Genomic DNA, 14,842 nt, shown 5'->3' with positions numbered 1-14,842 from the left:
TCAATGATATGTTTCTCATAGCTATGGTCGCGTGTAGCACGGTAACTTGTTCACAGTGCCGTCAAGACAGCGAGTGAGAAGTACGTGCTGTCGCAGAGCGTTCCATGTTGCTTATTTGCCAACGTTGACAGTCTTGAAATCGACGCCGCCATGAATCGCGGAGAAGTGAATCTCATCGCGGAGCTGCCGCTGCTTGCGAAAAATCTGAGCCTCCGCACCATCGTCGAAGACATCGCTTGACGCCTTCCAGCTGGCAGCAAAGTAGACAAGACAAGCTTTCCTTTAGAATTGGACGCAGCCGAACGGCCCGGCACATGTGGGGACGGCGCAGAGCCCCAGGAGGGAAACCACTGTGACGGCTACACGCTTGTACCGGCTGAGCCTGCTCGCAACTGTGGTTTAGATGTCGGCGGGTGTGTCGACACTTAGAGAAAGCTAGGTCGGTCGAGAGCTTGCCTGCTTCTAGAATTGCTACACTTAGGTTGTACGCAGCTCGGCGCACCTCTCCTGCATCACATGAAGAAGGATGTGAGGACTGCGCCTATGAAGTGCTCCACCGTAGAGGTGCTCCTTCGGGAGCCGTTTACATCATCGTGCAGAGAGAGGAATAATGTGAGAATGTAAGTGTTGCTCTTGCCGCAGACTGTTCGATCTGGGGGAGCCGCTGCGAGATCAAAGGAAAGAAAAGGCACGTGAGCAGCGCAGGACGGACTCAAAACGACCAGTCGGAACGCGAATCTGGGACTGTCATACAGTGCTAACAAAATATTAGGAGCCTTCATTTCGTCACCCTGCACACACGCGATTTTGATAGCAGCTGGGGGATTCTATTAACTGATCTCCCATGGGAGGTTTGCATTTCGTAAACCAAAACATTTTCTCTGAAACACAAATTTCCAGGTCAGTTTGTTAAAGGCCTTGTCCTCTGCAATTATTTTTTCTTAGGTGAATCATTTAAAGTAATTGCTTGGGGTAACAGTACACAATTAATTGGAGAGCAGCTGTCATGGCTCAGAATTGTTCCAGTGACCTCTAGCTCGGAAGTAGGATGCCGCATCCTCTGAAGATTCCATCGGAAAAAAATGTTTTTGGTTGCACCTGCAACCAGTTTTTCACCGCATCAATGACTTCCGCATCGGTTGCAAGTCTTCCCCTGAGTGATTCCTTCAATAGCCCAAACACATGAAAATCGCTTAGAGCAAGGCCTGGACTGTATGGCGGGTGTCCCAGCAATTCTGATTCCAAATCCTTTATTGTTTCCGCCGGCCGTTTGGCAGATGGCCGAGGATTATCTTGCCGCAGGATGACACCTTTTAGCAGTTTTCCACGATATTTGGATCTCATTGAAGGTTTCAGTTTAGATCGCAGCACATCACAACAGTTCTCACTGTTCTTTGTTTCTAGTTTCGCCTCTTGGGGTCAAACGAACGGCTACTACACCTTTCATGTCCCAGAATAGTGTTGCATAATCTCCCCAGCTGATGGCTGACGTTTAAATTTCTTAACTCATGGTGAAGAGATTTTCCAAACCATGCTCACAACCTTACTTTCCGGTTCGTGATGATGTACGCAAGTTTCATCTACAGTAACAATTTGTTGTAAAAATCAATCACCCTCGAGACGATAACGGGCCAAATGCTTACGAGATGTCCAAGCTTCGTGTCTTATGCTGCACTGACAATTCTTTCGGGACCCTGCTTGCACACACTTTCCGTAAATTTAGCCTGTCATGTAAGACGGAATACGCTGAACCCTGACTAATATGTAAACTACTGGCGATTTTGCCCGCAGCGATTCGTCTGTTTTCCATCACCATACCCTCAACGACTTTCAAGTTGTCCTCAGTCGTTGACATCGATGGCCTGCCCGATCTTTCCTGGTCACATAAAGAAGTATTTCCCAGTTTGAAACGCTCTATCGATTCGTAGATCTGGCTTCGCGATAAACAACTGTTACCATACTGAGCTTGCACTCGATGAATGATTTCCGCGGGTTTAACACCTTCCGCAAACATAAAGCGAATCACTGCTCTCATTCCCTGCTTGATGGAGATCGACAATGGAGCTTTCATTTTCAACGGTTGCTATACTCTAACGAGTAACGCGGTAATAAGAGTGGCACGTTCCATACAAGTGCTGCATACGACACTAATTCAGCGCTGGATACTAGTTGTGATACCAAGCCCTAGTGCGAGAAATTGCAACTTTTTTAACTGAACCTTTTTCATTCCTGTACACTTTGGTTTCTGCATGGTAATTTTTATTCGAATATTTATGTGTCTTGTATAGTACCTAGATTTACGTTAAAGTACCTTTTACATTTTCCAGTGCTGCTCACTGCCGAATTGTAATACAGGGGACCGGGCTTAGTCAAGCTGCAATTAAGCGATTTTGATGATGATGATGATGATGATGATGATGATGATGATGATGATGATGATGATGATGATGATGGAAAACTTTATTTATCCCTCTTTAAAGGAAGGGTTTCTGCCACCGCCTTTCCCTTGTCGACATGAACAAAGCTTGATTGACATTGGTGGCAAAAATAGAAGAAACAGAATGAGAGTTTAAGTAACTGTCATTTAACATTGCAATCTGTCAGACAAACTCTTCGGCGTCTTCGAAAAATTCGCTTACCTATGCAAAATAACCGGTCTGCATGGCGTCTTGCTGCTTATGTTAGAGAGATCACCGAAATATTCAGAGCTGTATTTACCGTCTGTCACGTACTATGCTATTTATTTTGTTCTATGTTACCTATAGTATGTTACCTACTGTGCACTATAGTGCACTTATCGAGACCATTTATCTTACTTTCTTATTTAACACAATGTTACAGCGCGACATGTTACGGGCACGCACTAATTTCTTGTGACTAAGTACGTGCAGAAGGTCCAATTGAGAGTTTTGCTTCAGGATGAAATTGTACCAACTGTGTCTTATGTATTCCGTATGCTGGCCAGATATACATATATCATATACAGGCATCATCCCACAGGATATATGATTCGTCCCCCTCTGTAACGTGTTCTGAATACGGCAAACACAGAAATACATTTTAATTAGAGGAGAGCGAAAAAAGAACTGCAATAAATTTTTAAAAAAACTACGCTCCAAGACTTCCATCTGTTTCCTTTGACTTTCGCTTCAGAAGCTGTTTCTAACGTGCATTTCATTGCACGAGTTTCTCCGATTAGTCGCCGCGTTAGTTTTAGCGGGAGACACGCTTCCAGCTTTTCACAACGTGTGACCAGATGCGCAAACACCCACTGTTGGCTACATTGCTTTCTGTTTTTCCTTTATGTTCCTATCTGAAAGGCGTCTGGGCGCCTCAGTCACGCAGGGGTCGCTTTCGCGTGACTCAGTGCCACACATGGCATGGTGTTCACGAACGATTTCGAGTTTTGCCAGCGACTACAGTAACGTCAATGGCACAGTGCGAGCCCGCATTTCCAATGCACATCAGCACCTGCAAAAGTGGGCAGGCCGTGCGTCCCAAATATAAATGGAGCTTTTGTATTACTAAGGCAAGCTGGAAGATGCTGTTACTCTACTCAATGTCTCAGGCTGAATACATTTTACTGCACAAATAAGAGACAGTGAATAAGCCACTTGCGTTCGTTCATGGGTTCGCCACACTTTCCCTCGGGCATGGGTTGACTTAAGCTTAAAAAAAAAGAACATATATATATCCCTGACGGTATCTTCCAATCTCACCAACCTTCGGTTTTCCTTTTCATGGAAAAGCTACGTCTGGGCCACAGCTAGGCCAAGGCCACCGCGTGCTCTAGCGGACCGATAATACTTGCGTCGGTATATCTTTCTGTCGCATCGGAAAATCTCAAAAACGAGCGCCGTGGAACAAAGCGTGACTCGAGTCATTAGAGAGCGCGATAAAAAAAAAACAACGGGGCGAATGCATTTCCCTCGGAGCCTGAAGTATCAATGGTATGCGGATTCTGGAGCATGTATTGGTGACACCTCGTGGACGGCTCGGCTTCCGGGTTTCTCTCGAATTTCCTGCCTTCCAATTACCAGCACTGCTGGGTGTAGACGGTGCGGGTCTGTTGCTGATGCAGCTGCAGGGTTGGCGAAGCTCGTTGAGAAGCACTCGAAAACGTCGTCTAATGTCGACGAGTTCAATGCGGCGTCTGCGCGAACGCCTGCTTACACGTAGCTGCAGGTTAAAATATAGCCTCGCATGGACCGCAGCTAATGCCAAGGAATCTTTAAAAGCCCATCATGTGGCGATGGAGCGGTGTTGAATTTTGAGACAGGAGCACAAGGGGGACCTTAGTAAATGTATCAAGGAGGACGAGTTCATCCTAGATCATTCGGTAGAAAGGGGTGAATGAGGTTAAAAACGTAAGAAAAACAATCGGCTCTCTTTCCTGCGTACATATTGCAACAACACCCGCGACTGTCGCAATAATATCCTGTAGATGACGTCCGCTCGGGTTCTGATAGCAGGCTGCACTCGTGGCGGGAAACGCGTGTCAGCGGATGTCAAGATAACGGGGGAAAATGAATCAATAAAGGGTAAATATGCCGCTCACAGCGGAGTGTATGTGCCCAAGGTGCGGTGTAACGCTGGCTCATAGCCATGGGCCAAGAAAGTTGGGAACGCTGCCTTCGAATAAAGGCAGACACGAGAAGAGGAGAAAACAAGGGTGATAACTAACAACGAGAAGAGGAGAAAACAAGGGTGATAACAAACAAAGTTGGGAAAACAACTTTCCAAGCGTGATTTTTGCGCGATGACCCACTCTTCGCCGAGTCCGGCTCACAATCTGCATTGCCGCAAGAGCATGAATTTTACACCCCCCCCCCCCTCCCGCAGTGGTTTCATACGCTGTGGGAGAAGCTGTGAACGAAGAGGTGGTTATGGTAATGAGGTGGACCTGAGGTGGTAATGAGGTGGATGACACGCTGACGTCACAGGTGGCGCGAGAGCGACGGCGTAGTCCACAGCACGGACGGGCCGGAACATTGGCACGAATTGCAATTTAGTTCGCGCCATCATTACAGAGTTCCATACAAGCAATGAGAAGTACACCTACCCTAACCCAACAATAGACGAACTCGAGATGTCACAAGCTGGAACCAACATTTAGACAAGGGAACTTTGAGAAACACCTGCTCTCTATAGTTCTCAAAACACCAGACGTATATTGCCCGATGACTAATTATGGTGCAATATGACGCGAAGCAACGTGAAATAATACCAAGACGGGAAAGAGCGAGGAACGTCGCAATAGGGACAGATGAGCCTGGCAAAACTTAGTGGTAAGTTCGACCGCTGTTGATATCATCGTGAACCATTACTTGGTTAACAGAACTGGATTGGGACACCAGAAAAGTCCGCGATGTGACAACCACAAGAAAATAATAAAGGCAGCAGTAGCACTAGACCAGATACCGCAGCGCGAAATTAGCGCGAAATCGGGAAATGAATTCACCCGAAATAGGTAACCGACAAGCGACTGTGCGCGCGTCGGCGACACACTCACCCCACAGGCTGGTGGTGATGACCACGCGTCCTCCCTTCGTCCTGCGCACCATGGGCAGGAAGGCGCGCACGGTCCGGGCAACGCCCACGGCGTTCACCTCGAGCATGCGACGCATGGGTTCCAGCGAGCCCCACTCGAGCTCCGAGGCCCAGATGACGCCCGCGTTGGCCACCAGGGCCCACAGCTGGGGGGCCTCGGCGACGCCGACGCCGTCGTCACCGTCGTGACGTCCCGCACCCTGGTCGTCCTCCTTGTCCGTTCGCCCTGCGTACGTCGTGCACGTCTGTGGGTGCAGCTCGTCGGATACAGCGCCGCGCCTTCCTGGAACCAGTTACGAGCTCGCGGGACGATGGACTTGAATTCTTCCGTTATAATCAATCGTCTGACTAACGGTTTAAAAAAAAAATCTTTTCAGAATTTCTAGCCTAATTTCTGTTAGTGGGCAAAATAAGCCAACAGAGAAACACAAAGACAAAGCAGAAGAACTACACGGGGCAATCGCTTTTCCTGTGTAGTTCTCATTCGTCTTCGTGTTTTTCCGCTGCTTTCTCACAGCCACTAATATAAACCAACGCGCCTCGCAGACGACGTTGCTGTACTAATTTCCAGCTCGAGTCATGTTAATTTAACATGCCTGCCTGAGTAGTAAGGGCTATACAGACTAAATAAACTATTCCATATTCTTCATTTTCAACGAACTTGAAACGCACGGTCTGAAATAACCTTAAAACATCACAGCGAGGCAGCCTTTGCATAGTAGTTGATTCCAAACAGAGCCAGAACTACGGCTTGAGCACTAAAAGTCCTTAAAAGAGCCATGACTCCGTCCGCCTGCAGCAGAATGCTCTCCTTATGCAGTCCGAACAGCTGCATCACTAAAGCGCAGCTTGTAAGCAAATGAAAGTTATTTTTTACGATACGTTAGACTTTCTGGCCTCATTGCATGTTGCCGCCTCTACACAAAACCGCAGCAGACTTCCGAGAGATCAACTTTTGAGAAGCCTTCATCGCTTACCGTTCTGGAGCGTAGAATCAAATTAATGATGCATTGAAGAATTCAGCTTTTAGAACGTTCCGCACAGCGACCGCATCACCAAAGCTAAGCTTATGGCGCCATCTGTGAGGTGAAAATCGAAACACTTTCCCGACTCTGTGCCAGCTTTCTATGCCTTATGGCGTTGCAACGAACAGCGAATCACTTTAACAGTAAAATCTTGCTAACACTTGGTCCTCAGCGTGACAAAGGACTAAACGATCGTCGATTGTACCACTTATTTCGGGCTGTCACGATGCAGAACTGGTATAGCAAGGGCGAGAGAGAGAGAGAGAGAGAGAGAAAGATTTATTCTAGTAGAAATGCCGAGAGGTCGGGCTGAGTCAAAGTTCTGGCATGCTATTCAGCATTAGGAGAAGGAGGCGGGAGTAAATAGAGAGAGGAAGTGAGGTGTTGATCTAGAGGGCGAAGCTAATCAGAGCAAACCTGAACCGCAAGGACTTCTGAAAGTCTGAGATCTAGACCGCTCCCGTGCAATAATTTGATTAGAGTCTTCACCACATCACATCAGGCCAAGAAGCCGGCCTAGGTCCCATCACACAAAGGTTGATTGGTAAACTTGAGCACATCTTGCCTTCGGATCGAAGTGGGTAGGAGAGTAAGGCGTAGGAGGGGGGAAGGGGGAGTAAAAGGGAGAGAGCATAGAAGAAAGAATGGAGTAAAGAATCGTCTACATATATGCAATAGTCTAGGCAAGTGTCTCATTTTAAAACGGAGCTCTTATGGGCCCGTTTCTGGGGCGAGCGTCGGCGTAAGCGAGCGAACGAGCACAGTGAAAGATGAAAGCGAACGTGAAGGGGAGCGGGGGATGAAAGACGCTAAGAGGAAAGCGGAGGAGGAGGTGCAGCGAAACCATGAAGCGGGAATCGGAGGAACAAAGAATGGTGAAAGGGCGAAAGAAAAAGCGCAGTGCGGCGACGGCGGCTACGAGATGGCGCCAGAGTAACGCACGTAGTCTGCGGGGTCTGTCGGAGGCGGCTGCTGTGAATAGTGCCCACCCGTCACCCATGCGCTGGTCCTCGCGGTCTCCAGATTAGCGAGGCAGTCGTGGCACACTTCGCTACGTTCGCAACGTGCTGGACGAGAGAGACTGTCCGCGCCAGCCAATATATACATCGCGAAATGAAAACACGCATACAGCTGCGACCAAATTTCGAAGTTAGTTAGTATAGTAATCGTCAGCGAATTTTTGACTGATAAGTTGTTCGTAGCAGAGCTAGCATTTTAGCATGAAAATGACGGCGAACTAATGCAGGTAAAAATTGAGTTCATCCACAAACCTATTCGCAATGCCTTTAGGTATGTCCCATCTTACTTTTTACATAACCCCATCTCCTCTCCATTATTACAATTATTCACGTCTTTTGATCATATACTTCCGCTTAATTTACAAAGCCCCCAGTTTAGCGTTCACGTCCAATTATTCTCCTCGCCCAGGGAGGGAAAGTGAGTTGCATAGACGCTATAAAGAAAACTTGCTGTTGGCCTAACGAAAGAAAGCGCCTTGTCGAAGCATTGGTACCAGGCAGGGGCCGCTCTTGTTCTAACTATACTAGGGAAGCCCATGCCTAGGTATGATTTATGCAGCGCGAAATAAAACGAAAGGACGAGCTAAAGACGAGGACAAGCGCTTTTTTTTACTCGTCATTCTGTCTTGTTTTGCGCTGCACCCCTTATGGAAAGCCGATTAGCTCAATGCCCCCCCCCCCCCCCCAAATGCGTAGGCTTCGTCGGGATGACGCGCAGCCTACCTTCGCTGGCTAGAATTTTGGTGACCTGCTGCACGGCGTCTTCCACCTGGCTGTCGCTCGTGACGTCCATGGGCGCGATCACGTGCACGCTCCCTCTCCCCTCTTCCGAAGGGAAAGAGGACAGCGCGCGCAGTTTGTTGGCACCCAGACTGTCCGGCAGGAGGCAGGCGGCGAACACGCGCATGCCGCGAGAGTGCAGGCGAACAGCCAACTCCAAGCCGAAGCCGCTGTCGCAGCCTGCGAGGAGCGTAAAAAAAAAAGAATGAGTGTACGCCGCGCGAGGAGACGCCACAAAAGCAACTGATTACGTCACCGGCCACAACTAGGTCAAAGCACGAAACGACCGTTCATCTACATACTGCGCGCACGTACACGAGCACTTTGAACCAGAGTTATTAATTTATATACTATGCACATATCTTCAGCGAACTCAGAGCAAAAACACTGTTCATGAGGAGTATCATGATATTTATAAAAGTGGGCAACTAACATAAGGATATACCGGTTGTTCATTTGAATACATTAGCCAATCTTGAAATATCACCTGTGGCAGATAGCACAGCTCTGGTCCTCGAGCTAGATTGTCAAAATATGCGGACAATATTTCCACGACAAGCGGGAATGCATAACTAACAAAAATTCACTAATTATCTTTTTAACAGGTAAATAGCTTTATGATCACGCGAGAGATTACTAGCACACATCGCCATTTGCAAAGCGTAGCTGGGCAGTTTACAAGTTGTATACAATTGGAACGAATCCCCAGGATGACACCAGTTTAGATACATTAATTCGCGACCTTTTCAAAGAAATACACCGACGGACAGCTGTTTCTGTCCTTCAATGCATGAAACGGCGTTAAAAAAATAAGACGCTGTAGAATGACAGTACATTTTAAAGGGAAGTTCAACAGCGCATATCTCGAAAATGGTGCCATCCATTATAAGTGGATATGCCTTTCGCTGGGGAGGGGTTTCACAAATGCACAAAAAATTTCACACATATCAAGTAACAGGTTACACAAGTCATAGACGAAGGAGTCACGACAATATAAACGTGAAAGTTTCCTTGCACAAACGACGAATTTCCCCATCGCGAAAATTTCATGTTTTCAATAGTCTATATTTCGGTTAGGTTCTCGTGTTCCAGCAATATACCGCGCCTTTCATGTGATAGTAGCGTTTTTGATAGCCTTTGAGACTTACATAGCACACCTTGAAATAATTTTCCCATTACGCCATGAACAGAAAAAGCAGCACCACTCGTTCAACGAGGTAAACGGGACGACATCTCCTGAAGCGGAACTAGCAGCTACAATGCTGAAGACAGACAACTCAATAGTTGCACGGAACCAACAGCTGTTTTCAAGAGGTCCCCCTTTCCACACACTGACCAGGAACAATCTAACCAAAACCAGCGTATTCAATGGTGTGACTATCAGAAGGCGCTTATCCGTGCTGCTCGCTTGCTGTGCCAAGTGGTCTTGACATATTTGCCCACTATACGCGCCACCTCAGCAGCACACTTGCCAGGCATCTTCACCCAGGAGGGTAATAATTCACGTTAAGCGAGGGAGGGCGAAAGTACCGCATGGTAACAAAGACGCTATAGCGAAAGCAAACAGAATGGTGCGATTCCGAATGACATCGTCTGCTGCCATCAAAGAGCCCTCGCCGATAACCAGCAAGATCGAGACGACCGGCATATCGGACGTTCATGTAACAGGTGCGTGTACCAACGCGCAGCTGCTTCACTGCACCGAACATTGAAAGTAGGTTGGGAGCACAGGTAATTCATAACTTTGCGGGTTGATGCAGCAGCTCGGCTACTGCTCTTTGCCTGTAATCTATCAGTGAGCTGGTATCCGGTGAAACGTAGTGTTTCACATTAACCTATACTCTCATTAGCTGAACGGAAAAGTTGAAGTTTAGCGCACATCTGACTGTACTCCGCGAAGAATTCAGTTCAGTTTCAGTTTCCGTAATATGTTCAGGATAGTGTGACAGGGAACGGCATTCACAAGCGCTTTTTCCTGTGCTTAGTGAAATACTGATGCTACTCCTGAGGTAGAGAGGAATCTCTATCGAGAGCGTCCAGTCCAGCACGCCAGGCCATCATCCAGGTTGACACTTTCCGCTTCTCATTAACGCCAGCATCCCTCTCTCGCGCGCGATCTTCTCAAGGATATAAAGCCGAGTGTAGAGTCAATTTAATGGCGATATTTGAGCACCAGGTCGACACTTTCCAATTTACAAAATGCTCAAAGCACTACTACGTTTTCCACGATCGACAGGTCGCTGCGTCCGCATTTAGCTGTGCTTCCTAACTTCTTGTGCATCGGGAGCTGTGATGGTTTCTCCAATTTCTCATCTTTCGATATCGCGTTTCCGGAACTCCCATCTGTAGGGTCACAAACAAGACACTGGACTGGTCAACTTCTGCACGTTCAAAACTTGGGCCGGGCTGCTCAAGACAAATGCAGAACAACGAGGTTGAAAATGGACGACAACAACACACACGGAACGGTGCGCAGTCAAACGAAGAGGTCCTGATACATGATTATTATATAAAGGGTCACTCATACGAAGTCGTTAGAATGTTGTTATGCCGTTGATGATGTAGTCCTGTTTCCGCCGCTGTTGTTTTCCACGATCTATCGTCTTTCACTTCTTGTGCATGTGCATGTGTGTGTGTGTTCTGTAATAAATAAAAGATGGTGTGTTGCTTCACGTAACACCACTTTGTACCAGCCACCTGTGCATTCAGCATGCGCAGCTTTCTTTTGTTTTGTTTGCAGACTTTGCCCGATTCGTAAGTCGTCAATAAAGAGAGACCGAATTTGCTATGTTTTCTTTTTTATTCGTAAGACTTCTTTGCTGCTGACAGAGTCGTCTTCGCTAAACATGCCTCCTGTGTTGCCCAATTTCTCAGCGTGTGTTTTTACGAACCTACGCTTCTTACGTGCGCTCTCTGTGACACGGGTGCACACATATATCCGATACAGTCAACACGGGAGCACTTAGACGGGTGATAGGCGTTTTTTTCGCACGCTTTACTTCTCTCATTTATCTCACTTCACTCAATTATCGTTCATTAAACCGTAATTGCTGTAACGCCCCGTTTATCCTTCTCCCTGCAACATCCCAGCTTCGACATCAGGCATGCAAGTGTGTGTGCATATATATATATATATATATATATATATATATATATATATATATATATATATATACATGTGTGTGTGTGTGTGTGTGTGTGTGTGTGTGTGTGTGTGTGTGTGTGTGTGTGTGTGTGCGCGTGCGTGTGCGTGTGCGCGTGCGTGTGCGTGTGCGTGTGCGTGTGCGTGTGCGTGTGCGCGTGCGCGTGCGTGTGTGCGTGTGCGCGTGCGTGTGTGCGTGTGCGCGTGCGTGTGTGCGTGTGCATGCGTGTGTGCGCGTGTGTGTGTGTGCGCGTGCGTTGCCATGTAGAAACACCTGCATGCTTGCCTATAACGTGCGAACATCGCACAGCGAGACGCTGTTAAACAACCGCACGCTTTTGAGTACGCACCGTTAGATTAGCTCCCCGTCGCTACACACTCCTGCTTCTCGCCGCCACTCCACTTAACGAACAAACGATACCGACCTACGCGAGGCGAGCCTCGGCGGTCGACAAGATGCACTGCGGAGGCCTACCTTATCACCCTGAATGTTTTATCACTTACTGGAGCAGCTGTGTCCACTGTACACATGGGCTGCGTGACTGCTGGTGGTTCTCCGATGTGTCACCGTTTTCTGAAAGCGAAATTTGCCAGACCCCGCGACCTCTACTAGGCGGTGGAAACGCGCATGTTGTGGCACGCCGACGTCGCGCTCTCTAAAATAGATGCGTCGAGTGGGCTGTTGGCTGTGCAAGTTTATTAGGACATCGAAGTTTGACTAAGCTGGTACAATTTCAAAGCTGGACGGGAAAAAGCAATGCTGACAGAGGACCAGTAACGCTGACAATAGTGTAACGCGGATGAAAAAGAAAAGACAGGACAAGCGCAGCACTCTGGGTTTTTTTTTATTTTATTTATGTAAGAAAATGTTGACACCTCGTAGAGGCGCCGGGTACTCCTCTATACTCTCAAAGTAATAAAAAAAGAACACCCTCGCTAAACTGAAATTTACAGAGAGGCAGCATCGTTCCTTTGTGCGCACTGCACAAACTGCGCGAAACACGAAAAGCAAAACCGAAGAAAAAAAAAAGCTGCGAAAAGTTTCAAGAATGACATTGCGTGGCATGTGACATACCATCACCCAGACAACATGAAAAAAAGATGTGTTTCTTTATGCCCGACCACATGTGCGCCAGGTTAAACCACATATCGACATTCCTCGTCAGCTGACTGGCTGCCCGCCCCTTTTGCCCGACTTTTTCTCAGCGCATCGGGAGCTCGAAACCGGCGCGGTACTAACGTGCGTGTACGTGTTTGAAAGCCGCCAAGGAAATTCGCACCAACCAGATGTCCTTGGCATTCAGTGCGTTTTCCTGGAGTGATCAACTAGAAGCGAGCCGACATTAGCGCCCCGACGATGATGATCGAGTGAGATTCGAGGTCGTCCGCAATCAAAAGCGCGTGCCAGGAGTGAAAGGAGCCGGCAGGCGACCCTGGACATATAACCGCCTCCGATTTCCTCGAGTTTCGTGATCTGCCTTCAAGGCAATGGCTTTTAAGCGTTTATTTTTTTTTTAATGAGTTCGGCTATATAAGGCAAATCGATCATCAAATGCTGAAGAAAAATAGGAAGTAAACGTCCTTCGTTATAGTGGTTAGGGTAATGCCTATCTAGCAAATTGCTAAATATATGAGCATGAAGACCGTACCATGGCCACAACTTTCTTGCCGGTGAATACTCACAACTGCTTATGACTGAATATGCTAGCCCTCTTTGGGAATCGTGACAAAAGTACCTGGTGGGGAAAATAAAAGGGATGAAAAACAATGCGGCCAGGTTCATCGTGAGCAGTCTTGGCCGGCATGGCAGTTGTACAGAGGTGAATGCCAAACTATACATTTCGATGAGTTACCATTCCCTACAAGGAAATAAGGACTAAATCTTTTCTACGCGTATGCAACAAGAAAACTGGGATAAGCAGGGATGAATATATTCAACCGCCAAATTATGTCTCCGCACGGACTCACCATACGTTTATAATTGGAGAGTATCGAGCCAGGGCGAGTCTGTTCGCCAATTCTTTAGCTTTTTTTTTTTGTAAGAGGTATTACCAAGCGAAACATTTTGTCACATGCACAAATGTCAAGTGTAAATGAAAACGTATGTTACGTCCAAGCCAGTACAATTATGCCATCCCTTTTGCACGATTTTATTTGTTCTCACCCTACAACGCCCACGACAGGTCGGGACTGGCGATAAAATGAGCAGCATTCGGACAGCTCGCGCAGCAATAAAAATAAGATAATCACTTCAGTAATCGTGCACACATTTTCGCACATTATTTGTTCTTGCAACTTTCGTGCAGAAACTTATGTGCAAGGCAGAAACCACAGGCAGTTAATCTGCGGGTGAATGAAACCTTCTACTTGGCCAAGGTTGCTCCACTTCTCTCGAACGAGCACGGCAGTGCTAATATATATGGCCACATTACTCAAGCCACGACCACCTTTGACGGCACGCACGACGTACTGTGTTCCTAGAGCAGCGGTGGACAATGGGTTTTATTTCATCCTAATTCCTGCACACCATAATTGCTAACTCGCGCACGCGCGTCCTTCAAGTCGCTTAACTACTCAATTCTTCTTCATAAAAAGACACTACGTGACCGAGTGCTCCCTAAATCGAGATTTGTTTACTCAAATTACTAAGCCTCCCATATAAATACGCAAAATATCATCGTAACGACTGGACTATACCAGACGAGTCTGCGGCACATTGGAATAAAATTATGAAAATATTATGAAACTGGCACATTCATTAATAGTCAACCATAATTTGCCACTAAAGGGAATAATTTCGATAGAGCCAACACACTATCCGTGCCCGAGATTCCCGTTGACTAATGTGAACTGCGTTGTTTGCAAGAGGGCTTCCTGACTGGCCAGCCATCGAGTGTCCACCAGTGATAATAGCGACCCACTTGATAGCCGAATAACAAGCGCACCGATGGACGGCGTAGCGAACAGCACTCGGGTGAGAGCTTTCCCATTGCGGGCCCTGGTCTCCCTGATGCGGTGCTCGCTACGTCAACCTAGTAACGCGTGTTCATAAATCGTGAGCTTCAAAGACATCCCCGTTGCTTACTTGTTATGCCTGCCCGCGTTGAACAAAGGTCATTGTGCGGTTAATGTACTCAGCACGAAATGATGCCCCATTCAAGCAGTTCTGTGATGAAACCCTCATTGACGAGAACTGACCTTGAAAGTTACATTCCTTGCGTACAGGTAGCGAATCGACCAAAATCTGCGGATACCGCGTGGAAGCACCCCTGCCGGTGGACCCATGATTAGCAACTCGAAGAGCAGGAGATATATAAAGATCGCTC

General features: G+C 47.4%; 1 protein-coding gene across 2 annotated transcripts in view; it reads right to left on the bottom strand.

Annotated features, from left to right (window-relative positions):
• The window catches only part of LOC142590556 (short-chain dehydrogenase/reductase family 9C member 7-like), a 41,245-nt gene that overhangs the window by 4,589 nt on the left and 21,814 nt on the right, over positions 1 to 14,842 (bottom strand). For both annotated transcript variants that reach the window (XM_075702761.1, XM_075702762.1), the window contains exons 2-3: positions 8,318 to 8,554; positions 5,513 to 5,776 (exon numbers count right to left, since the gene is read on the bottom strand). In XM_075702761.1, the coding sequence (XP_075558876.1) occupies positions 5,513 to 5,776; positions 8,318 to 8,554 (501 nt within the window). The remainder of the gene's footprint in view (positions 1 to 5,512; positions 5,777 to 8,317; positions 8,555 to 14,842) is intronic.

Source organism: Dermacentor variabilis, chromosome 8, assembly GCF_050947875.1.
Source record: "Dermacentor variabilis isolate Ectoservices chromosome 8, ASM5094787v1, whole genome shotgun sequence".
Taxonomy (NCBI): Eukaryota; Metazoa; Arthropoda; class Arachnida; order Ixodida; family Ixodidae; genus Dermacentor; species Dermacentor variabilis.
Note: the sequence above shows the minus strand (reverse complement) of the source record. Positions and strands in the feature narration are given on the sequence as shown.